Raw genomic sequence first — 27,490 nt, forward strand, 5'->3', positions numbered from 1 at the left:
AAAAATTTTTTACATAATTTTAGAGCATAAATCCTAAGACATATTCTCTGTAAAATCCCTATTGTTTTTTAATCCTACAAGAATGTGTAAGTTTGGATCAACAAACACTTATAATACAAGACACTGAATCAACAAACAAGTCAAACAAGTCTTATGTATGCATATGTCATAACCAAAAGATAATAATAAGTTATATAGTTAGTGAGTAGCCACTGCCGAGTAGAATGAAGACATCTAAAGTAATTATTTAATTTCTTACTCTATTCTGTCTCACAATCTCTCTATCATAAATAAATCAAAACTATACTTAAAGTTGAGAGGACAAAAAGTAAACAGTATTTTATTCTCCTATTACATTTTTTCTTAGCTTTCCATATGACTCAACATTTTTTTTTATTGGGCATAATACCTGCTTTCTATATTAAAAGATAATTTTATAAGAAAGTCTTAAAGATTATGAAAAGTTTCATTTTAAGCCACTTTTTTTTTTCCAATGCATACTACTCAGAGGCACAGACATAGATACATATTATATATATATGTTTTCCTTGCTACAATATTTCTTTAAGGAAATGCATCAAGTGAAGAGATTTATTTTCAAACAAATATATGAAGGCTTTGAACATAAGCCAAGAGAAAACCATTTTAGTAAGCTCTTTCTTTTCAAGTTTAGCAACAAAAATTCAAAAGGAAAACATATTTTAAAAAAGAAAAGAAAAATAAAGGTTTGAGTTTGGATTTCTGAAGTTGTGAATACACCCACTACCACTAACAATATGACTTGGGTTTCACCGGTATCAATAGGTAGAAGAAGATTAGAAAAGTGGGCCCTGACCTATATTTTCCATTATAATGGCACTATGATATGACATAAACATTCAATAATTGAGTATTATAAACAGCCTTAACATGTCAATCTTTGCCTCATTTATTAACCAAAAAGTCTGGCTTAGTCATAAAGCCTTTTGGCAACGTTTTGATGCTCAAACAGAGACAAATTCCAGTCAAGAAAACAACAGCACCGAGTCTCAAGATCAGACACAATTATACATACATCTTAAGTTTTTTTTATTGATTAACAAACCAATAACCTGATAACCCCATAAAAAATTACAAACTTAATAACCAAATAGCTCTGAAAAACAAATAAATTTGTAAAACGTGTTGTTAATGGACATAAGCACACACTCAAAACCCCTGAAAACTCAAACTCAGAACCCTAAAATAAAACTCACAACCCTGAAATAAAACTAGAAATGGAGGGTACCAAAATCAAACTTTGCCAAAATACAGAGTACTAAATAGGTACCTACCCTATCATTTAAGATACATTTTGGTAACTTTCAAGTTTGTTTAAGAAATTAATGAGTTATCATGTAGTATGACAAGTTACCATATAGCTTATTAATAAAAATTAATTTAGTATATTACACAGTAATTTTTAAATAATAATTTTTAATAGATTTTTTTAGTCATTCTATAATTTACATGTTTTATTATTTAATATATTTTTACGTTACCTTTAAGTATACTTTGGAAATTAATTAGTTATCATATAGTATAAAAAGTTACTACTATAATTCCAAATTATCATGAATAACTTATTAGAAAATTATATTATTTAGTATATTGCATAATTACTTTAAAAAGCTACATTTTCGTTTATTTTAAAATCATTTAAGATAACAATTGGTTACCTTTTGATATATGACTAACTTTTTGGCTATGAAACAAATTTACAGCAATCAACTAACTTAGTGAGTTACCAAAAATAATATTCTTTGTTCCATTTAAAAGTTACCAAACACTTTCCTAACACAATCTATTTTTTTTAAAAAAAATATTTGAAATGTTTATAAAATAACTTTAAAGTTGTTTGGAATTATCATATGGTATATTTTAAATGTAAGATAATAATATATTTTTTGGTGTATTAAATTTTGTTGAAGTTTAAAATTTAGTTACTTTTTGGCTAACAAAATATAAAAAGAAACTAAAATATTGCTTTTAATTATGGTCATCTTCTCTAGTGACGGCGGAAAAATATATGCTTTTCACATATTAAAATAACTATCTTGAAGAGTAGGCCACGATATTACTACTCTTGAGCCCAAATGAGCAGCCAATGTGACCGGAAAAGACTTTTGAGTCAAAGAGAAGAGAGAGAAAGAGATAAGCCTTAAAAAAAAGCAAAAAATATGTCAAACAATAAATAAAAGGTTATTTTATTTAAACATAATGGAAAACCAAAAATAGTAAATGGACCACTATATTTTTGTAAATACGATGTAAAATATGGTGTCACATGTAAATTTTCCTAAATAAAACAGAGGAATTTACATAATACACTTAATATCGCAAAATATTATATTTTTACGGACTAACAAAAGTTTTTTTCACTTTTACATTTTCAATGAAATTTTTACATTTTTATAGTTTTGCTTGTTTTTCTTCTTTTGTGTTGTTTTAGTTTATGTGTAGTTGTTTTAGTTTATGTATAATTGTTTTCATATTGTTTTTTAGTTGTTTAAGTTTAAGTTTGTGTATAGTTATATTTTTTAGTTGTTGTCTAATTGTTGTTTTTTTAATTATTTTTGAACGTATTAATATGCAATAGGTTGATAACTAGCTGTTGTGTTGCTTTTTGACACCATATTTTTGTAAATAAAAAACTTTCAAAACCTAAGTATATTTTTTAAAAATAAAAAGATTAAGGACCGTAAAAATAATAAAAGAAAAAGTATATTTATGAAAGAAAAAAAACCAATACATCAGGCAGTGTTTATTTGTATTCACATTTACCTTTTTTTTTTAAAATTAATATTGTAAAGGATTGCACTTTTCCATGAAATAAAGATGAGATTTTTTTATTATTTTTAAAATTGAAAAAGGGATTTTTGTGGTATTTTCTAAGTTTGTTTGTGGTAATTGTTTAGTACATGCTTAATTGGTATATTGATGTTATTTGGTAATTTTTTTTAGTTATTATTTTGGTATACTTTGAGTTTATATGTATGCGTTTGGTATATTTTTAATTTATTTTGAGAATACTTTCGGTACATATGTATTTAATTTTTTTTTTTGGGTATTTTGTAATTTTTTCTAGGTTGATTTTAGTTGTTATTTGTTTTTATACCGATTACAATGAGTTGATATCTTGTTGATTTTGAGTTGATATTTTTATAATCAAAACCTTAAAATCTTAAGGTCGTATTTTTTAAAGAAAATAGAGACGGTAACAAAGTAATAAAAACAATCAAAATGTGCATTTATAAAAAATTCTCTCAAAATTACTCTTTTATATGGGGACCAATATTTCAGGCTCGGCCCGTTAAGCCCATTTAGACAATCCGAAATCAGGTTGTAACGATGCAGTGTCCGAAGGCTTAAACCCCAAATTTTTCTCAGAACCAAAACCCTAAAACCTCCGAAGCCCTCCATTTTCAACTTCGCTCCGAAGAACGCATTCGACGTTGCCTGAAAATGAATCCGAAGCTCTTGTCCGAGATCCTCATCAGAAATGCGAGGTCGAGCAGATCCTACTACACCAACACTGCCAGCAAGGCCACACTCTACTCCAGAATCAGTCCGCTCGGGAGTCCTACCACCAGCGTTGTGCCGGAGCTCGAAGACTGGATTTCAAAGGGAAAAAAGGTTCGAGTCGGAGAGCTTCAGCGCATTATTCACGATCTTCGCAAGCGCAGGCGCTTTTCCCAGGCCCTAGAGGTACGAAAAGATTTCTCTTTTTTCGTTTCAGTGGTTCTCTGGTTTCTGCTGATTGTGTTTTGTTGCTTGGAAAAAATAGGAAAAAGATAGTAACAAATCGAACTTTCCATTCTAGTGAACAATTTTGAATGAGTAATGTAATTCATCGTAGAATTTTCTGTTCTAAGGAGCATAACTGGATCCCATTCTGTTCTAGTCCCCATTTCCAAAACTGCATTCAAGGGAATACAGTTTTTGCAATCAATTTGCACGATAATATGCAGAGTGAAAATGGTGATTGTAAAAGTTATGGCTTTAGTGTTTAGAGTAGAACTTAATGATTAACAGATTACATTGTCAGTTGGACTTATGTTGCGTAGAGTTCCTTTATTTTGGTTTTAAACATTTCACCGTTGTCTCTTGGAGTTTTGACTCTACATTATATTGGGATGTGTATATAGTATAGGAACACGAAATAGATAATGAATTTTGTTCAAAATACTGCAAATAATTCTGGGATTTTGTTTTCTGACGCTCGAATTTTCTTAAATCATTATTGTTGCAGATTTCCGAGTGGATGAATAAGAAGGGTGTATGCATTTTCTCACCTACTGAACATGCTGTGCAACTGGATCTGATTGGAAAAGTTCACGGATTCCTTTCTGCAGAGAGTTATTTCAATAATCTGAAGGAGCAAGATCAGACTGATAAGACTTATGGCGCCCTTCTGAATTGCTATGTTCGGCAGCGCCAAACTGATAAGTCACTCTCTCATTTACAGAAAATGAAAGAGAAGGGTTTCACTTCTTCATCTCTTACTTACAACGACATCATGTGCTTGTATGTTAATCTTGGTCAGCATGAGAAGGTCCCTGATGTTCTAGTGGAGATGCAGGAGAACAATGTTTCTCCTGACAACTTTAGCTACAGAATTTGTATGAATTCTTATGGTATGAGATCTGATATTGAAGGAATGGAAAGGGTTCTCAAGGAGATGGAGAGCCAATCTTATATTACTATGGATTGGAACACATACACTGTAGCTGCTAATTTGTACATAAAAGCAGACCAACCTGATAATGCAATCAATTCTTTAAAGAAATCAGAAGAGAAGCTACATAATAAAGATTCAAGTGGATACAACCAATTAATTTCACTTTATGCCAGACTGGGGAATAAGGAAGAGGTCTTGAGGGTATGGGATCTAGAAAAAAGTGCTTGTAAGAGGTGCATAAACAAGGATTATATTATTATGCTAGAATCTCTTGTGAGGCTTGGTGAGCTCGAGGAAGCTGAAAAAGTGTTGAAGGAGTGGGAGTCTTCGGAAAACTGTTATGATTTCCGTGTACCAAACTGTCTCATTGTCAGCTATGCTAAAAAGCGAGAGTGTGAGAAAGCAGAGAAACTGCTCGAGGACCTTGTGGAGAAAGGAAAAATGACCAGCCCCAACAGTTGGAGTATTGTGGCTTTGAAATACCTGGAAAAGAAGGAGACAGAGAAAGCTTTGGAGTTAATGAAGGTAGCTATCTCACTTCACTCGCTTCATTCGGAAGTAGTGTGGAAACTCAATCCTAGAGTGACCACAAAATTGTTGAGTTGGCTGGGTGATAATGAGAGTGTTGAAGCAGTGAAAGCATTTGTGGACATACTGAGAACTGTTGTCCCAGTGAATAGACATATGTATCATGCATTGTTAATTGCACATATAAGAGGTGGTAAAGAAATAGATGCCATTTTGGAGGGCATGAAAAGTGACAAGATAGATGAAGATGAAGAAACAAAGAAAATCCTTGCCATGAGACTAAACTCAACTTGAAGTCCTAGTTTGGCAAAGGAATTTACTAGTACCAACTAAAACTTTTAGAATCTTGAAGTTCGATTTTGGTTTTATTAAGATTATAATTTTCGGTTGTTCAATGCAAATAATTTTTGTTTTTATTCGCTTGTTCTATTGAATGAATCATATATCGAATAAAAGGAAATGGCTGATGTCAGTCTAGCATTTGACCTTCTCATTCTAAAGGCGCCTTCTTACTTAATATTAGCAGTCAAAACAGTAATTTTCAGTAGCTTACGACCAAGTGTATTTAGAAAAATGCAAAACATGAAAGTTGTACTACAATTAATAAGTGCAATTTTAATTATATATTTTTGGCTTAGAAATTGTTTGCTTTTAGTTATTTCAATGATTTTAATTCACATTTTTGTTATAATTATTTATATATATGAATGTTCATAATAACGAAGAATCACCAAGTTATTCAAAGTAAAATATTGGCACTAATTTTTTATTGTATTCAGAGTAGCTACTCGATTTTCTTAGGATTTATCTATCTGTATAAACATAGGTCTTTCCCCCATTGAAATAACACATACAAGAGTTTCACTATCTCTTTACATCTCTCTGTCATTTTGTCTATTTATTTTCTTTATACTTTATATTTATGTAATCTTAATAGTTTTATAACACGTTATCAGCACGACTCTCTAACTATCATTATTTGTAGGTTCAAATTCTTATCATGAATCTCTAGTTATAATCATTCGTTGAATCTGAACTAGATGATTCAATCTTCAACCACCATCTTGTGTTGATAACAAAATTTATTATTAAGTCTCTAGTCAACATAGTTTATTGAGGTAAAAATATTTTATTGCGAATGTATATTTATATGATTACCATACTATATATATTGATCATAAAAAAAATGTATATGTGAGTTGTTATTTTACCATTGTGATATTATTAGATGGTTTAATGTCTTGTTATTGTAAATATGATTATATTCATATGTTTGTGTTCTTACTATCTCACATATTTAATATGGATTTCTCTATAGTATTTATTTTATAGTTATTTACAAATGATTACATTAGAATTTGTAAAGTTCCATGTCTATGGCATATTGAAAACAAATTATAAATCATTGAGATAAGGTCTTCCATATATCCTGAAGATTATACAAAAGTGATATTATTTATTAAGATATATAAAAGAAACATAATTGCTAAAAAATTGTGATATTTTAGCGAAATTCCCTTAAGTGAATATTTCACATATTTGTCAATTATATGAACTTTATGAACACAATTAAAAACATTGAAATGTATTATGATTGATGCGGTTGGTGATGATTTTTCCAAGTCCCAAAAACTTGAAGAAAATTGCATCAAAACATTAAAATATGAAATAATGATGTAACGACCAAAAATTTGCTAATAAGGCTTAAGGGCCTTGATTGGTGTGCCGGGAGGGCATAATTGGTATATGTGTGATCTTAATGATTAAATGCATGATTATATGATTATGTGGATATGTGAAATGCATGTTTATGAGTATTAAATATGCATGTGGGCCCTGTGTAGCCTTTAAGAGCATATTTGTCATTTTGACCTGTTGAGGGCATAAATGTGATTATATGTGATAAATTGTTGAGACCATATTATTATGTGGATATATTTGCATTATATGGCTCGAGACGTTCCTAGTGAGCGGATTGACGAAATAGTCATGGCGGGGATTTATACCCGGTTCGGGGGAGCCTGGGGTAATTTCGGGAATTTAGAAAAATATATCAGGGACTATTAGACATTGGGTAAATAATTGGTAATTAATTGGATGACGGGATTAATTGGTAGATATTAGGAACACTCGAGGAATTAGTTGGAAATTGGGAGCAAAATGACCATTTTATCCCTAGGGGCTAATTGAGTATTAGTGAACCTTGGAGGGGCATAAAGGTCTTTTGTTTAAGTGATATACTCAGAATTATTAGAACAAAACAAAAAGTGGTAGAATAACTCAAGGAAGGAAAGAAAGAAAAGCTCTCAACCCACCCTCTCTCATATCTCTCACGTACTCCCTCTCTCCCACTCTCCCTTAAAGAATTTTGAAGCTAAGGACCCAAGGGGTGCATAAGCTAGGCTTGGGGCTGGAGATCTTTGAAGCAAAACATAAGGAATTGGAGAGGAATCAAGCTGGGAATTGGAGCTGGAAACAGAGGAGAGGTTAGTTATATTTGAGGTAAGAGCTCTAGTTTTCATCCTTGTATTTTGCTGGGTTTCTAGGTATAAATTAGTTAATGACTTTAGTTTAATGGAATAGAATGGAGCTGGGTATCCTAGAGCTTAGGAATAGGTTCAATTCTGGGTTCTTGGATGATGAATTCTGATTGAATTAAGTAATTGAGGAGTAATTTATGAGTTTTTGGTGTCTAAAATGGGTAGTTTAATCTTGAATTTGTGGCTGGTTCAGTGTTGAATTGAGGGGAGATAATATGGAAAATTATGGGTAGAGTCGTGGTGTTCTTGGATAGAAAGAAGAAGAGAAAACCCATATTTTCTAGGTTCGAAGGGGTCGCGCCGCGACCCAGCCTGGGGGCGTCGCGGTGCGTGTGGCCATTTTGGCTTGAGGATGCCTTTGACTTGGGGGCGTGATGCGACTCACTAGGCCAAGTCGCGGCCCGCCTCCCCATTTGGCTGGGGTCCTTGCTCTCTGACTTGGGTGCAAGTCGCGATCCACTAAGCCAAGTCGCGAACCGCCTGGGGAGGTTAGCTGTAACGCCCTACTATCCAGGGACTGTTACAGTATGCATTTTAAAATAGTGCTAAACTCGTTAATCGAGTCATTTGGCCATAATTGTGTAACTAAGTATGATTAACAGTTTAGGGTTAATTTTTTTGATTAAGATACAACGTTTCACTAAAACGTTTACCATATATATTGGGATCCCAAAAATATAATTTAAAGGTTAATTACAATAAAATATTTAAAACTAGCCGACCTAAGCGGCAAAATAGGGTTTAAACCTAGTTCCTGTTTCTACCCTCGACCGTGTCGGTTGAGCTGCCGCATATGTACACATCATCACCTAACCTCTCCAACTCAAGGAAGGTCCAGCTTTCTTTTGCCTTTACCTGCACCACATAGCACCCGTGAGCCAAAGCTTAGCAAGAAAACTCAATATGCTCATGAACAAGTAATAACATGTCACTAAATCATAATAGGCATGCCTAGTAGTAATAACCATACTCATGCATGCAAGCAGATACAATTAAATTTTTGTGGAGTCTTGCGTTCTGAGTAGATGACTAATAAGTTTCTCGCTCTGAGGTAGAAGACTAATAAGTCTCTCTCTGAATAGATGACTAATAAGTCATACTCTATATAGATGACTAATAAGTCTATCCTTGTGCAGATGACTGATAAGTCTATCTCTATACAGATGATTGATAAGTCTGTCTCTGAGTAGATGATTGATAAGTCTATCTCTGTGTAGAATGACTGATAAGTCTATCTCTGAGTAGATGACTGATAAGTCTATCTCTGTGTAGATGAGTGATAAGTCTATCTCTAAGTAGATGACTGATAAGTCTATCTCTGTGTAGATGACTGATAAGTCTATCTCTAAGTAGATGACTGATAAGTCTATCTCTGAGGTCCCATTCCCTCCTAGCCATGTGACGTGTAGGTCACCTTAGCCTTTTTGCTCTGGCTCTAAATAAATAGCCTTTAGATTAGACAAGCGCTTTTGTTTTCATCGAACTTAAGGTCGGTCAAGCATTTCATGCTTATGTTCATAATGTTGGGGTTTATGCCCTAATCAAAACCCAAATTCTTTGTAATCTCATTTTATTATCAATAAAAGAATAGAAATCATTTTTTGACTTGGTCAATCACTTTGCTCACATGTTTTATTTTCATGATTATTTGTTTAATATAAACTTCTATTAAATCTCGAGTATATATCTAATCTTATTTATAGTGACGTAATCATAGTGGAATATAAATATGAATATATGTTCAAAATAAGTTAGTCCTAAGATTAGTCAGTGCACAGGATTTGCACTAACTTGCCAATCTACGATATGATCTACTTACACATTACGGTGTTATGTTCTTTCCAGAACATTAGCAAACTAGATAAGATCGGATGTATTTGTTACATCGGACAGGACCGATATTGACAGTTGACAAGATAATTAAACATACTGTTATTATCTATTCTAGTCATATCATATAGTTGACCATAGGTCAATTCAATCACAATTCTGAGTGGTTAGTATTCTAACTGATTGTATTATTTGAGTTCTTTGACTTGTTCGTTACCAGCTTACCCTACGGACTAGCCCATACTTACATCTTGGGAACTCGATAGTATAATTGAGTGGGAGTGTTAATCACAGATATGAACATCTATAGCTTCTGATGAAGAAGTGAAACGATAGTTTCCTTTTAGTTTGGTTCAAGGTGTTAAATGATAGAGATCTCATTTCAGTAATTAAATTAGTTTACTAAAATATCATTTACAAGGAACTAAGTGTTTTAAGGATAAAATACAATGAGGGGTAAAAAGATATTTTAGTCCGATCTCATTGTAGACCGTCTATAGAGGATTGAGTGACAATTATGGTTGTAACAATGGATAATTAATAGTGTATATATATTTGTTATAGAGCGTTCTATGAATTCAAAAGTGCAATTCTGAGTATATAGTGGAGTCACGAGGAATTAATAAGTTAGTAAATTTATTTGTTAGATTTATGATAACTTATTGGAGATTGATTTCATAGGCCCATGGTCCCCATTGTACCTTGGATAAAATCATCTAGATAGTCTCAATTAATTGATTTAATTATCAAAGTTGATCATGTCAATTTTGGATAGTTTCACAGAGTTATGTGTAAAACATGTTAAAAATTAATTAGAAAATTGTTTTGGTTTGAAAAATTTCACAAAATTTTTTTTTTTGAAATTTTTTGCATGGCTACCATGCGCGCGCGCACCAGCCACGGTGAACAGTACCGACAGGTACTATTCATCCAAAAAATTTAATTTTTTTTAAATTAAAGAAAATTAAAATTGTGGATATTTATTATTTATAATCAAAACTAAAAATATCAAAATTTTTTTGTATTTAAAATTAGTTTTTTTAAAAATAAGATATTTTTGTTAGTTGAGATTTAAATAATTATATATTTTCTACAAAGATTCAAATTCAAATTTAAAAATAGACTAACAACTTAATTTTAAATCTTTTAAAATATATTAAAATATTAGAATTAAGATATCATATATTTAAGATATTTTCTTTTAAATTCTTGATATTTTTTATTAAATCTTTATTTGAAAATATAAATATCTTTTTATTCTATAGTTTTTAATATTTAAATTATTTGAAATTCGAATATTGTTAGTTAGATATTTTTATGGATATTTGAATTTATTTAACTATTTTGAGATATTTTAGGATTGTTATAACTATTTATATTTTATTTTATTTTTTCCTGGTTAAAATATTAGCTAATAGTTATAACAACACAAGATATTTTGGAAAATAGTTAAGATATTGATTTTAAAATTTTAAAATGGTTAAATTTTGAAAAATATCATTTTTTTCAACCAATTAATAAAATATTTTTTTAATAAAAGGGATTTAAATTAACTTTGGTTAATTGTTGATAAATCCTATTTAAATTAAATTAATATTTTTTTTTCAAATTAACCTAAAACCAAATTGATTGTTGATAAATGAAATTTAAATTAACTATTGTTAATTATTGATAAATTTCATTTAAATTGACTTATTTTTTGTAAAAATTTAATTAATTTGAATTTTTTTTGAAAAATTCTAGATTATTAATTGTGTTATTTTTGCAAATGAAATTAATTGTGGTATTTTTGCATAAATTCATAGAATTGCTCATATAGTAACATGATTAGGCTCATCCAATTATAACATGTCTGTTTGCACTATATGTGGTATTTTTGCAATTGGGCTTAGATGCATATAGTGGCCCATATGTTTGTCAGATATATGGATTTTGCCAAATAAAATATTCATAAAATGATAGGTTTTATTTGGGCCCATTAGAAAATGTAAAGTTTAAATTCCTCTCTTATGGGTGATTCCATTTGTGAAGGCCCATTTGCTTTGCATGACTATAGTGGGCCTAACCAATTAATAACAATTAATAAAACGAAGGTTTAAATTCCTGTCTTTTGGACATTGTATGGAAGATATGGGGCCTTTGTAGTGGGAACGGCATACTGGACCCATCCCTCCTCCATACAAGCCTAATTGTTAAGGCCCATTTGCCTGAGTTGGACTTAATTGTATAGGTTCATTATATTAGTTAAACCTAAATATTGATTAGCAACAAATTAATTCTAAATTAATTGAATTTGTTTCAATGTGACATTTTAGAATTAATAGGAAATTATAGGACTTTGATTTTTTTTTTTTTTTTAAAAAATTTGTTAAATTTTTTTGGGAAAACCATAGTCATTAATTTTCTAAAAATAAATAATAAAAACACTATTTTTAAATTTTATAATGAGCTTATTTTAATAATTATATTCGATCTCCACCATTGGTTTAACATAGTCAATAGCTTAATGGGGCCTCGAGGCGCTTTGATTCGTCCCCCTACGGACGGTGTTCATTAGTTATTTTGCCAATGTTAGATTGCGAAAGATAGATAATTATAGGTAAAATTCTACTAGACTCACCCCTACGGTGACTACTAGGACTAAATCTATGATTATTGAAACCGTGGGTCTAGGTCATAAAATAAGAGATTTTGTTTTCTTATTTTGATCGAATAGTAGGTTGTTAATAGTGGTGTCCATTATTAAATGAGTTTACAACTCTTTTTAACTAGTGGTATTTTTTACTCTCGCCAACTGGGACAAGGATATCATAGATTAGTTAAAAACCTAAAGAAATAGAGATATGATTGTTTTTGGTATTTTTTCTCATATCTTACATATTTTTGGTATATGTTGTGCTATTTCTTGAAATATGTGTGAATAGAAGTTTTATTTGAGCAAATGTGATTGATTTCTATTTTATTGGTAATTTGTAGTTTTAAGTTAAGTAGTGTCTGTGTCTACTCCTATCCTTTCTCAACTTTTGATGGAGAAATTCATTGGAGAAAACTTCCTTAATTGGAAGAAGAATATCAACATAGAGTTGATTAGTGACAACTCCGAGTTCGTCATGATTGAGGAATCCCCAGAATGAGCATTGTGTTCGCACGTTCGTGATGGAACCGTAAATGCTTGGATAGCACTGTCTCCGCACGTTCGTGATGGCACCGTAAATTCTCGGAACGCACCGTGTCTGCACGTTCATGCTCAACTCAACTATGGTCTGACGCAGCTCATGAACGAGCTTTAGATTATTGAACCTGTCATGGGTGGACCTAGTAAAGAAAGTGAAAATAAGACTACTGATGTTGCTGCTGATCCAGCTAAGGCTGAAGCTAACCAAGCTTTGTCTTCGAAAGCTGGAAACAAGAGGAAGAATGGAGAAAACAACAACCCCAAGCCTGCAAAGGCTCCAAAGACGAGTGCACAACCAAGTGCACAGACGCGTAAGGGGAAGAACAAGAAAAACAAGAAAGGTAAAGATAAGTGCTTTCATTGCAAAGAGAAAGGGCATTGGAAACGAGATTGCCCCAAGTTTCTAGCAGCGAAAAACAAAGGTAATGATTATAGGTCATTTATCTTAGAAACATGTGTTTTAGAGAATGATAAATCCATTTGGATTATTGATTCTGGATCTACCAACCATGTTTGTAACTCTTTACAGCTTCTTGAATCGTGGGAGGAAGTGAACGAAGGCGGCTTAAAGCTTAGAGTTGGGAATGGAGCGTTCGTTAAGGTCCAAGCTAGAAGAATAGGTTGTTTGAAGTTCGGAAATAAATACTTAATTTTAAAAGATGTATTTTTTATTCCGAATTTTAGTAGAAATTTAATTTCAGTTTCCATGTTGCAATTAGAACGATTTGTTATGACTTTCATAAGTTTTAATATATCTATTTCTTTCAATGGATCACAATTGTGTATTGTATGTTTCGAAAACAGGCTTTATATTCTGCGACCTAATGAACCCCTCGCTCTTAATAATGATTTATTCAAAGTAGCTAAACTTAGGACCAATAAACGTCAAAAGACCGATAACAATAATATGACGTATTTATGGCACTTGAGACTAGGTCACATTGGCTATGATAGGATTCAAAGACTTACAAAGGACGGACCTTTGAGGGAACTCAGCTTAGGTGAATTACTTGTCTGTGAATCTTGTCTAGAAGGCAAACTGACCAAGCGTCCATTCTTTGCAAAGGGTGATAGGGCAAAAGAACCACTTGGTCTTGTGCATTCAGATGTTTATGGACCTTTGAATGTACAAGCCAGGGGTGGTTTTGAGTATTTCGTCACTTTCATTGACGATTACTCTAGATACCTAATGCATAGGAAATTATAAACATTTTCAAAGTTTCAGGAATTCCTAGCAATGGCTCAGAACCAATTAGGTAAAACGTTAAAGATATTGCGATCTGATAGGGGTGGAGAATATTTGGATATGCAGTTCCAAGATCATTTAACTGAACTTGAGATTTTATCACAACTTACTGCCCCAGGTACTGCGCAACAAAATGGTGTAGCAGAACGCCGGAACAGAACTTTATTGGAAATGATTAGATGCATGCTTAGTTACTCAGCTCTACCAACTTCATTCTAGGGACATGCAATTGAAACCGCAAACGACATTCTCAATGTCGTGCCGTCTAAATCAATCCCCAAAACACTTTTAGAACGCTAGAATGGTCGTGAACCTAGTTTGCGCCATTATAGAATCTGGGGGTGTCTCGCTAACGTCCTGAGGAAAAAGGAGGGAAAGCTAGAATCGCGAACTGAAGTTTGCATGTTTGTTGGCTATCCAAAAGGTACTCGGGGTGGAATTTTCTATAGTCATTCAGAAAAGAAAGTATTTACTTCTACAAATGCTACTTTTCTGGAAAATGACTATGTTTAGAACTTTAAACCTCGCAGCAAAGTAGTTTTAGAGGAGATGGTTAAAAAATTGACTCCAACAAATGTTCCATCATCATCAACGGAAGTTAATGATGAAATTCCCACTCTTCATGTCCAACTGACGTTAGTCGATTTAAATGAAGAAAGTACCACTGTTCCTAAGCAAACAGTCATGGAGCCTCGTCGTAGTGGGAGGGTTTCTAGGAACCCAGTTCGCTATGGTTTGGATGGTGAAACCAATATGGTTGTTGGTGACACTAGTGATGATGATCCATTGTCTTTCAAACAGGCAATGGCTAGCCCTGAAAAGGAACTATGGCTCGAAGCCATGAAACAGGAAATGGAGTCCATGTACTCAAATTCCGTCTGGGATCTTGTGGAAACACCTAGTGACTTTAGGGCCATTGGGTGCAAGTGGATCTACAAGAAGAAACGAGGTGTTGATGGAAATATCGAGACTTATAAAGCTCAATTAGTGGCAAAGGGTTATACCCAAAGAGAAGGCATGGACTATGAGGAAACTTTTAGTCCGGTAGCCATGCTCAAATCCATTTGCATCCTCCTATCCATAGCAGCCGCTCTCGACTATGAGATCTGGAAAATGGACGTCAAGACAGCTTTTCTTAATGGAAAGCTTGACGAAGTCATTTATATGGATCAGCAAGAAGGATTTAAAGTAGCTGGACAAGAAGGAAAATTTTGCAAGTTGAATAGGTCCATCTATGGACTTAAGCAAGATTCTCGTTCCTGGAATCTTAGGTTTTATGAAATAATCAAAACCTATGGCTTTGAAAAAAATATTGATGAGCCCTGTGTTTACCAACTAAAGGCAAATCAAATAGTGGTATTCCTGGTTCTTTATGTAGATGATATCTTACTCATTGGAAACAATGTCAAGAAATTATCAAATGTGAAGAATTGGCTGAGTACTCAATTCCAGGTGAAGGATTTGGGTGAAGCAAGTTATGTTCTAGGTATCCAGATCATCAGGGATAGAAAGAACAGACTCTTAGCTCTATCTCAAGCAGCTTACATAGATAAAGTGCTTGAACATTTCTCAATGAAAAATTCCAAGAAAGGGCGTTTACCGTCCCGCCATGGAATTCATCTTTCAAAGAAGCAGTCTCCCCAGACTCCGGAAGAGGAACATGCAATGAGAAAAGTTCCTTACGCATTTGCAGTTGGAAGTCTGATGTATGCCATGTTATGTACTAGACCAGACATCTGCTATGCAGTGGGAGTAGTGAGCTAGTATCAATCAAACCCAGGACCAGAACATTGGATAGGTTAAGCATATCCTGAAGTATTTGAGACGGACTAGGGATTATATGTTAGTCTACAAGGGTGGTGTTCTGAAACCTGTAGGCTACACCGATTCAGATTTTCAGACTGATGTCGATGACAGGAAGTCTACTTCTGGGATGGTGTTTACTCTTGGGGGTGGAGCTGTGATTTGGAGAAGCGCAAAGCAGTCTGCAATCTCAGATTCCACCATGGAGGCTGAGTACATAGCCCCGTCAGAAGCAGCTAAGGAAATAGTCTGGCTAAAGAAGTTCTATTCAGATCTTGGTGTTATTCCTGAAATGGATAAACTGCTTGTGTTGTTTTGTGACAATACAGGAGCGATAGCCAACTCGAAAGAACCTCGAAGTGACAAGAGGAGTAAGCATATAGAAAGGAAATATCACATTATTCGAGAATATGTGGCCATGGAAGATGTGAAGGATATGAAGATTGCAACTGAAGACAATCTTACGGATCCGTTTACAAAGACACTAACAGAAGCTACATTTGATAAGCATATCAAGGAAATAAGATTAGTAGAATTAAGGCATTAGTTTCAATTAGTGCAAGTGGGATTTTGTTGGGGTTTTATGCCCTAATCAAAACCCAAGTTCTTTGTAATCTCATTTTATTATCAATAAAAGAATAGAAATCATTTTTTGACTTGGTCAATCACTTTGCTCACATGTTTTATTTTCATGATTATTTGTTTAATATAAACTTCTATTAAATCTCGAGCATATATCTAATCTTATTTATAGTGACGTAATCATAGTGGAATATAAATATGAATATATGTTCAAAATAAGTTAGTCCTAAGATTAGTCAGTGCACAGGATTTACACTGACTTGCCAATCTACGATATGATCTACTTACACATTACGGTGTTATGTTCTTTCCAGAACATTAGCAAACTAGATAAGATCGGATGTATTTGTTACATCGGACAGGACCGATATTGACAGTTGACAAGATAATTAAACATACTGTTATTATCTATTCTAGTCATATCATATAGTTGACCATAGGTCAATTCAATCTCAATTCTGAGTGGTTAGTATTCTAACTGATTGTATTATTTGAGTTCTTTGACTTGTTCGTTACCAGCTTACCCTACGGACTAGCCCATACTTACATCTTGGGAACTCGGTAGTATAATTGAGTGGGAGTGTTAATCACAGATATGAACATCTATAGCTTCTGATGAAGAAGTGAAACGATGGTTTCCTTTAAGTTTGGTTCAAGGTGTTAAATGATAGAGATATCATTTCAGTAATTAAATTAGTTTACTGAAATATCATTTACAAGGAACTAAGTGTTTTAAGGATAAAATACAATGAGGGGTAAAACGGTATTTTAGTCCTATCTCATTGTAGACCGTCTATAGAGGATTGAGTGACAATTATGGTTGTAACAATGGATAATTAATAGCGTATATATATTTGTTATAGAGCGTTCTATGAATTCAAGAGTGCAATTCCAAGTCTATAGTGGAGTCACGAGGAATTAATAAGTTAGTAAATTTATTTGTTAGATTTATGATAACTTATTGGAGGTTGATTTCATAGGCCCATGGTCCCCATTGCACCTTGGATAAAATCATCTAGATAGTCTCAATTAATTGATTTAATTATCAAAGTTGATCAGATCAATTTTGGATAGTTTCACAGAGTTATGTAATTTTGAGAAGAAAAGAGAAATTATGACAGATTTATTAATTAAGATAAATTGGTATCGAAATTAATAAATAATTTAAATCAAGGTTCAAATTATAAATAATTAATTTGATAAAGGATTTAAATAATTAATTAATTAATTAAATCAATATAAAATAATACAGACCTTGATTTTAAGTCCAATGGGCTTATAATCAAATGGAAAATTTCACGGGCCTAAAGCCCATGATAATTTCGACCTAGGGCTTTAAAATGACTATTATTTTATTGATTTTTCAATTAAATTAAATGGCCTAATTGAGTCTATAAAAGGAGTGCTTAGAGAGAAGTCATAAGTTCAGATTTATGAGACGACAGATAAGTTTAATCACTAGTTTTCTGATAGTTTTAGATTCTCTCTTTCTAAGCCTCTTTGATTATTTTATCTTCTTCTTCTCTGTATCTATCTCATGTGTTGAGAACTGCCCACACTAGTCTAGGTGATTCTAAGGATACATTGGAAGGCTGTGAATAAAATAGAAGATCGGTTCAGTTTCTTGATAATACTCTGCGACAGAGAGGATACAAGAGTTAGAAAAACTGAAGGAATGACTCTTTAATTCCGATGCATATACTGTAAGTATTCTATTCATTGTTTCTCTTTGAATTCAATTTTAGAAACATGTTTTAGGCTATCTCATATTAATTTGTTTAATATTAGATACACATGAAAATAAATAAAGATCCTGTATAAGTTTTCCTAACAGATCATGCTTATGTCGATTAGATCTAATCTTTTTGGTTTGCGTTAAACACGTTAATACCGTTCTTGACTCATAAGCTAATACCATACGACCAGTGCTCAGTACTACTACTGATCTTGACTGATAATTCACAGCTTCACAATCAATACTGACACCAATACCGATCCCTAACTAATAAGCCAGTGCTTCCTCCATGAGGTAATGCAAACAGACATATATCATATGTCAAATATTCACATATAAGGCATTTAACATGCTTAATCAATAATCAGAAGCATAATTATAATTATGCACAAATACAGAGACTCAATCTCTGATCAATCTCATATTGAACATTCATGACGTGCCCTAATCTCATGTATTTTATGCATCACATATTGGGTGCAGTTTTCTTACCTTTGGTCCAAGCACAGGTTACCAATAAACGAGCCACAAGCACGATCCTGTTTCCAAGCCCCTAGCGATAACCTAGTCATAACCATAATATAAAACCTCATCAAACTAAGTAAATAAATACTTCCAAACCCAACCCAAGCCTCTGGGATATCGAATCCCACTAAAATGGGGTAGTAGGATCAATCCCAGGCCCTTAGAGTTAAGTTCCCACGACTAAAATCCAAATATGGGAAAAATTTCCCTTAAGCGCCGCGGGCCCTAAACCCTATGCCGCGGCCCGCCTCCAGACAGAAGCCAGCCTCTTCTCTGACTGTTCCCAGCGCCGCGGTGCACCTATCTTATGTCGTGGCCCTACCTGCTCAACGACCAACCTCTGCCTTCTTCACGCCTAGGCCACGATGCCTTAAAACAGGGCCGCAGCCCAACAATGAACTAGCCCAAAAACCTGCGTTTTCTCCATTTAAAACCTTCCAAAAACCTACCCAAACATCTCCAAATTTAAAAATCAAAGTTCCCAAACATCCTAATTATCCAATACCAATACAACTGAAGCTTCAATTCATTCAAAAACTCATCAAAACACAAAATCCAATTCAAGCTTAAAATCGTTAAAAACTTAGAACTTAAAACTTGGATTACCTCCAATTGAGTTGTTTCCCAACTAAATCCTTTGGCTAAAAAGCTTCTAATCTTTCCTAGAATCGCCATGCCTCGATCCTCACTTGAATCCAAGTCCTAAAACTCAAGTTTCCTTTGAAAATGTGATCGGGTGTCGAAAATGGAATTTTGAGGGAGAGAGAACATTCTGAACGTTCTTTTTATTTCTTAATAGGTTACTTCAAGCTTAAGTAGCCTCAAGCAAATCCTAATGCTCAGGGTCCCGAAAACGCCCCCGGGGTAAAATAGTCAAAACTCCCAGAATTGCCCCCTGATCTCACTAACTCCTAATTTATCATCAAATATTTATTCCCATTACCCAATATCCCAGTAATGTACTAAATACCCCTTGACTCACTCCTAGTCAAGTATAAATCCTGTTGTGACTTTCCCATTAGCTAGCTTTTTAGGATCGTCTCGTGCTGAGTAACCCTAGCATAACCAAATAATAATGAAGCACCACATATATGCCAAATATGCCGAAAATGGCCAAAATATGAAAATTGCCCAATTAAACAGAAATGGGCCCACATGCATATTTAATACACCTAAACATGCATATCTAGTCATAGTATGATATTATTCACATATTCACATAAATATCACATAATCATATAATTCCAAGATTTGCCATCCTGGCCCCATAATCAAGGGTCCTAAGCCTTATTAGGAATTTTGGGTCGTTACAACTATCCCATCCTTAAAGAAATTTCGTCCTCGAAATTTATCTGAACAACTTGGAATATAAATTTCGCATATCTGATTCCAGTTCCCAGGTCGCTACCTCAACCTCACTGTTTCTGTATAATACCTTAATCAAAGGTACAACTTTGTTCCTCAGAACCTTATTCTTTCTATCAAAATCTGAACTGGCTATTCCTCATAGGATAACTTAGCATCAATCTCTAGATTCTCATAACTCAACACATGAGTCGCTTCTAACACATTTCCTCAACATGGAAATATAAAATACATTGTATACAGCCGACAGTGCTAAAACTGATGTCAACCCAAAATCAACCTGACTGGTCCTTTCCAGGATTTCAAACAGTCCTTACTAATCTAGAGCTCAACTTGCCCTTATTTCCTCACCTCTTTCCATGGTGGTACTTTAAGGAAGATACAGTCTTCCACTTGGAACTCCATGTTCCTGCATCTTAGATCAACAAAAATTTTCCATTTACTTTGAGAAGTGAGCATCCAAGCTCTAACCTTTTCAATAACTTCAATGGTCCTCTGAACTACCACAGGATCCAAACATAACCTCTTAGTCATCTCATTCCAATGAATGGTAATATACATTCTCTACCATACAACATCTCATACTGGATAACTCTCTCTTTGATTTACCATCAGTCTGAGGATAATGAACTATACTAAATTCCAACTGTATACCCATCGCCTTCTGCAACCTTTCCCAAAACTTGGAAGTAATAATAGAGTCTTCATCTGATAAGATAGACCTCGAATTCTTTGAAGGCGTACTACTTCTCCCACACAAAGATCCGAATACTGATCAGCTGCGTTACTTGTCCTTACTGATAGAAGTGAACTCACTTTAAATACTAGTCCATAATGATCCAAACCAACTCATGTTGACCCACTATCCTGGGCAGCCCCACCACGAAACCCATTGCGATGTTTCCTTATTTCCACTATGGAATACCCAAAGGCTGCAATAGCCTTACTGGTATCTGATACTCTGTCTTGACCTGCTAACAGGTTAAGAAATTGGTCATGTATTCCATTATGTCCCTCTCCATCCTGGGCCACCACTATAAAGCTTTCATATCCTAATACATTTTTCATGATGCCTGGATGAAGAGAAAAAGAAAGTATTATGAGATTCATCCAGAATCCCTCATTTAATCCCAGTGTCCATCGGATTCCAAATCCGATCCTTATACCACATGTGGATGCTCAATATTCCATGCCTGTAAAAGATCCAAAGCACGTGCTTAGGCCCCCATGCGCCAGTGCCTTCGTTAGATCCTCGGTTCGTCCCCCTCTCGCAAGGCCGTTAGGCGCGTCCATGTGCGAGGCCACGCGAGGCCCTCGGATGCCTGCGCCCACGCGAGGCCCACAGGCCTCCACCCTCTCGTGAGGCCGTCAGGCACGCCTGTGCGCGAGGCCATGCGAGGCCATCGGGTGCTTGTGCCCACGCGAGGCCCTTGGGCCCTCCACCCTCTCGCGAGGCCATCAGGCGCGCCCGTGCGCGTGGCCATGCGAGGCCATCAGGTGCTTGCGCCCATGCGAGGCCCTTGGGCCCTCCACCCTCTCGCGAGGTCGTCAGGCATGCCCGTGCGCGAGGCCATGCGAGGGCATCAGGTGCTTGCGCCCACTCGAGGCCCTCGGGCCCTCCACCCTCTCGCGAGGCCGTCAGGCGCACCCATGCGCGAGGCCATCAGGTGCTTGCGCCCACGCGAGGCCCTCGGGTCTTCCCTCTCTCGCGAGGCCATTAGGCGCGCCCATGCGCGAGGCCATGCGAGGCCCTCAGATGCTTGCACCCATGCGAGGCCGACAGGCTTCGTTAAAGAGGCCTCAACTCTCTCCCTAAGATTAGTGCCACCAACGGAGCACCGTATTTCCTATGGGTATGGAGTGCACTGACAAACTAAAAGGAGCTGGAGTATGGACATAGTACCCACACCAGATAAGTAGCGGTAGTACGAGCAAGGTACCTGTTGTGGTCCTCACCAGCCACTCCTCTGACACCCGTACTGGGCAAGTAGTGGAGGCACAGTCAAGTACTAAAATGGAGGTGCTCCAACCAACCCTGATCATGTACTGGAGCAGACACCACTACTCCTGAGACCACTCATCTGGCATTGTACTAGCGTACTGCTTGGTCCCCTGGACCACATTGTATCAGAGGCCATTAGAGCCCACTATATAATGAACCCCAATTCCCCATGAAAGGGGGTTGGAAAATTTACTGTAGCAAGTGCACCATATTGAATATAAACTGATTTTACCATTGTTCTTCTGCAATTGTTCTTGGAGTTTACACTAAAATTTCTAAGGCTTTACTATTGATAATCTTTATCTTGCAATTTTTTCCAACTTAACTTAGTTGACGAGTTCTCACCGTCAACAGTTTGGCGCCGTCTGTGGGAACTTAAGTTCCAAGCTACTGTTCTACCATTACTTCCCGCAAGAAGAAATGCCAAGATGCTCAAAGCGACTCAGGGAGCCACGAGAGGTGGAGGTCCACCTTAACGGAGTCCAGCTGAAGGCATCCATGAAGGATCCCCCTACACCCAGAGATGTGGAGCCCCCAAGGGACCCTGAGGTTCAAGAGGGTGATAGAGAGGCCTCGTCACCGGCCGTCCGGCCCAGAGGGAGTCCTGCAAGGGTACCATCGGGGAATGCCAACGAATTCCCGCTCCCTAAACCACCACAAGTACCGAACTCCGGCCGGCAAGACCTGGGCCCCTCGGTGCGCAGACATGATAAGCATCCCCGGGTCCATTCTGTGAGCTCGAGTTCAAAATCTCGATTCTATGAAGAAGAAATATGTGAGCTCCACCATAAGAACCAAAGGTTGGAGACCACCCTGGAGAATATGCAAGAGGTGCTAAATGGCCTATTGCAGGGTAAGTCAAGCGTGACCTTGCCCAAGAGGAAGGAGAAAGGTCGGGAGGGGGTAGAGACCACAATACCAGTAGATGATGGGAGGACCCGACACTTTACCAGTAACACCCCCCGAGCGAAGCAATGCGAACATCCTGAACCACCGAAGTAGGCCTAGAAACCAGATCCAAGGACCAACACTGCCCCTCGCAACGAGGACGAGGTCACCTCTAAAAGAGCACCCTCGAATTTACGGGAGGAGCTCAATAAAAAGAGGGCGGGTAAAGGGACCACACCCCCTATGGTGCCTCGAGAGGGCAAGGGAAAGTCGGATCTTAACCCGTCCGCTTTGAGGGACTCTCTAAGCAAGAGGAGGCAGGACCTGGACACAGAAATGAGGAGCCTGTGAAGCAAGATCGTCACCGCCTCTGGCGGTCAAGCTTTTGAGGAAGAGTTCGACCATGAGTCGCCCTTCGTGAGGGAGATTCAGGCCATCCGGCTCCCTGCCAACTTTAAGGAACCCAATATGACCCCCTACGAAGGAAGCACGGATCCAAAGTACCACATGGACGCATTTAACGACCTAATGAAACTGAGAGGAATTGGTAGTGGAGCCAGGTGCCACTGCTTCGCCGTCACATTGAAAGGACCCGCCTACAAATGGTTCAAAAGATTAAGGCCGGGGTCCATCAGGTCCTGGCAGCAGTTTTCTGATGAATTCCTGCAACAGCACCACGCCGTGCGGGACTACATGATGCCAGGCACCAGCCTAGCCAACGTGAAGCAAGGGGAAAATGAGAGCTTGAAGAGCTACATTCACAGGTTCAATATGGAGGCCGCGAAAGTGGGGAGCCTAACCCGCCGAGAGTTAAAAATGGCCATTACAGCCGGGGTGCGCCCAGGAAGCAAGTTGTGGGACAACATGCTGAAGAGGGAAGTCACCGACTTAGATGACTTCTACGAGAGGGCGTAGAAATACATTCGTGTGGAGGATGGCCATGCAAACCTAAAGGCAGGAAAGGAGGGGTCCAACGCGAAGCCCCCAACTAACGATGGGTCAAATGTAACAAAGAAGAAAAGGGCGTATGATGGGTCGAGAGATGATCAGCAGAGAAAGACCAAACGGGGGAGTGATCATAGGCAAGCGACTTACATTTACTATACGAACCTTACAGATACCAGGGAGCATATTTACCTCACCAATGAAGACCGAGTTCCCTTCAAGAAGCCCCCACCAATGAGAAAGGACCGGTCCAAAAGGGATCCCAGTAGATACTGACAGTACCACAAGGATATCGAGCACACCACGGCGGAGTGTATCCACTTGAAGGAGGAAATTGAGGAGCTCATCCACAGGGGGCATCTAGGCAGTTATGTCAAGAGAGAAAGGCCGAAGCCAGAGGACGAGCCTGCGATACCCCAGACGCAAGGGCGAGCCCCAGAAATACAGGCAGAGGTCCGAACCATTTTCGGAGGTCCAGGATTTGGGGGGGACTCTCGGAAGGGGCGAGATAGATATGCAAGAGAGGCCCGACGAAGTCCACCACCCTGCGTCATGAGTTTGGAACAACGATCCCCAAAAAGCTTCAAGGGGGAAAATGACTCGATCACATTCACTGAGGAGGATGCGCGGGGGGTACATTTTCCCCACAACGACCCGCTGGTGTTGACAGTTCAGTTGGCAAATATTCGTGTGCATCGGGTCCTAGTGGACAATGGAAGCTCGGTGGACATCCTGTATCGCCCTGCCTTGGAAAAGATGGGACTGGGCATTCTTCATCTGAAGCCCTGCCAATCTTCCCTATACGGATTCATGGGGGACTCAGTGCAACCCCTAGGGATGATCGAATTGGCACTCACCATGGGGGAGCAACCCCGGCAAACTACAGTCATGGCTAACTTTGTCGTAGTAGATTGTGCGTCAGCTTTCAATGCGGTATTGGGGAGACCATCCCTAAGAGAATTGAAAGCCATAACTTCTATATATCATTTGGTTGTCAAGTTCCCAACTCCAGGAGGGGTCGCTAGTATGAAGGGAGAACAGAAAGAAGCAAGGGAGTGCTACAACACCTCACTCCGTGCACCTGTGAAACTGCGGGAACCAATGGCCATGGTGATACATGAGGCGCTACGTGTGCCCGCGGGGAGTACGCAGGAGCTAGACCCTCGAGTCGTGGAGGAGTCAAGAGCAGAACCAGTGGAGGAAGTAGAGAAGGTTATAGTAGTGGAAGAGCCGTTGAGAAAACTAAAGGTAGGAAGAAGCCTGCAGAGTGACGCGAAGAAGGAGTTGATAAGGTTTTTGAAGGATAATCTGGATGTATTCGCATGGAGTCACGAAGATATGGTGGGTATAGACCCTAGTGTTATGTGCCACCATTTGAATATCTCCCCTGAAGCAAGGCCCGTTAGGCAGAAGAGGCGGGTGCTAGACCCAGAAAGGTACGTGGCCTTAAAGGATGAGGTCGACAAGCTAAAGGCCAATGGGTTTATCCGTGAGTCTTTTTACCCTGTGTGGGTGTCGAATCCAGTACTAGTCCCAAAACCAAATGGGAAATGGAGGACCTGCGTCGATTTCTCAAACCTGAATAAAGCTTGTCCTAAGGACAACTTCCCGCTCCCAAGGATAGATCAGTTAGTAGATTCGACGGCAGGACATGAATTGCTGAGCTTCATGGACGCCTACTCAGGGTACAACCAGATTCCAATGAACCCAGCAGATGAAGAGCATACGTCATTCATTACGGATAAAGGGCTCTACTGTTACAAGGTGATGCCCTTCGGGTTGAAGAACGCGGGTGCCACCTATCAAAGGTTGGTCAATAAGATGTTCGCCAACCACATAGGGAGAAACATGGAGGTATATGTTGATGATATGCTGGTAAAGACCAAGAATGCAACAGAGCTCAGCAAGGACCTTGGTGAGATGTTTGACACACTTAGGAAGTACCGAATGAAGTTGAATCCCGTCAAGTGCACCTTCGGTGTATCCTCAGGAAAATTCTTGGGCTTCATGGTCAACTCCAGAGGCATCGAGGCCAATCCTGATAAGATAAAGGCCCTGATAGAGATGAGCCCGCCTAAGAACAAGAAGGAAGTGCAATGCTTAACGGGAAGGGTGGCGACCCTTAATAGATTTATTTCAAGGTTAACCGATAAGTGCCTCCCCTTCTTTAACATCCTCAAAGGGAGCAAAAAGTTTTCTTGGGATGAGGAATGTGAAGAGGCATTTATCAAGCTGAAGGAGCACTTGGGGAAGCCGCCCCTGTTGGCGAAACCTGAGAAAGGCGAGAAGCTATACCTATACTTGGCAGTGTCTGAACATGCCATAAGCGTAGCCTTGGTTAAAGGGGAGAAGAAGCAGCAACAACCCGTGTACTATATCAGCAAGCGTTTGGTGGACGCGGAGAACCGGTACCCAGAGATTGAAAAGTTGGCCTATGCATTAGTCGTGGCCTCGAGGAAGTTGAGGCCCTACTTCCATGCACACGCAATTGAAGTTCTCACGGATAGTCCTTTAAGGCAGGTCTTGCATAAACCTGAGACCTCAGGGAGGCTGATGAAATGGTCGATCGAGTTGAGTCAATTCGATATCATGTATACCCCAAGAGCTTCCATCAATGGACAGGTGCTGGAAGACTTTATAGTGGAGTTCACCTGTTAGCCGAATGGAGGAAGAAGTGAAGAAGGGGAGCAGCCTGTCATAGAGGAAGAACGAGGGGATCTTGAGGAATGGAGTCTGCATGTGGATGGGGCGTCCAATGAAGGAGGATCTGGAGCAGGTATCATGATGATAGGACCCGAGGGACACAAGATGTATTGTGCGATCCGGTTCGGGTTTGAGGCCTCCAATAACGAGGCGGAGTACGAGGCGCTCCTGGCTGGCTTGCGTTTAGCCTAGGAGCTAAGAGTGATGCGCCTTTGATTTTTAGCGACTCTCAGTTGGTGGTATACCGGGTAAAGGGGGAATATCAGGCGAGGGGACCCAAGATGGCAGCCTACTTGGAATGGGTGAAAGGCTATCTGGGACGGTTAGTAGCATATAGCATAGAGCAGATCCCCAGAGAAAGGAATTCCCATGCTGATGCACTCGCGAAGCTGGCTTCCACCAAGGATGGGGATAACCTGGAGTCGATACCTGTGGAGTACTTGCCCAAACCCAGCATCGTAAGAGCGGGCATACATATGGTTAGTGTCCCAAAGGAGTCGTGGGCGGAGCCGATTAAAAGATACTTGGAGGAAGGAACCTTGCCTGTGGACAAGAAAGAGGCCCGAAGGTTGGTGTATAAGGCGGCTAGGTAGACCTTGATAGACGGGGTTCTATACAAGAGAGGGTTCTCAATGCCACTTCGGCGATGTGTAGAGAAGGAGGAGGCGTTAAAAGTACTGCATGAGATACATGAAGGAGAGTGTGGTAACCATGAGAGTGGACCCTCAACGGCTAGGAAGGCCATAAGACAAGGGTACTACTGGCCCTCAATGGAGAAAGATGCAAACGACTTTGCCAAGAAATGCGACAAATGCCAGAAACACGCTAACTACACTGGGAGGCCCCCAAATGAGTTAACTAGCTTGACCAGCCCCTGGCCCTTCACTATCTGGGGGATAGACTTGATCGGCACCCTTCCTGCGG

General features: G+C 37.9%; 1 protein-coding gene across 1 annotated transcript; it reads left to right on the plus strand.

The window, feature by feature from the left end:
- Nucleotides 1-3,357: 3,357 nt before the first annotated feature.
- Nucleotides 3,358-5,720, plus strand: LOC133801998 (pentatricopeptide repeat-containing protein At4g21705, mitochondrial). Its single transcript, XM_062240238.1, has 2 exons — nucleotides 3,358-3,726; nucleotides 4,271-5,720. The coding sequence occupies exons 1-2, from the start codon at nucleotides 3,484-3,486 to the stop codon at nucleotides 5,519-5,521; spliced, it is 1,494 nt and encodes a 497-aa protein (XP_062096222.1). The 5' UTR covers nucleotides 3,358-3,483; the 3' UTR covers nucleotides 5,522-5,720.
- The last annotated feature ends 21,770 nt before the right edge of the window (nucleotides 5,721-27,490 follow it).

The sequence above is a fragment of the Humulus lupulus genome, chromosome 9, assembly GCF_963169125.1.
Source record: "Humulus lupulus chromosome 9, drHumLupu1.1, whole genome shotgun sequence".
Taxonomy (NCBI): Eukaryota; Viridiplantae; Streptophyta; class Magnoliopsida; order Rosales; family Cannabaceae; genus Humulus; species Humulus lupulus.

Bases quoted from the DNA above. Each gene is read 5' to 3' on its own strand.
- LOC133801998 (XM_062240238.1), top strand. From the start codon at position 3,484: ATGAATCCGAAGCTCTTGTCCGAGATCCTCATCAGAAATGCGAGGTCG. The intron at 3,727-4,270 runs GTACGAAAAGAT...TTATTGTTGCAG, and splicing joins GCTTTTCCCAGGCCCTAGAG to ATTTCCGAGTGGATGAATAA.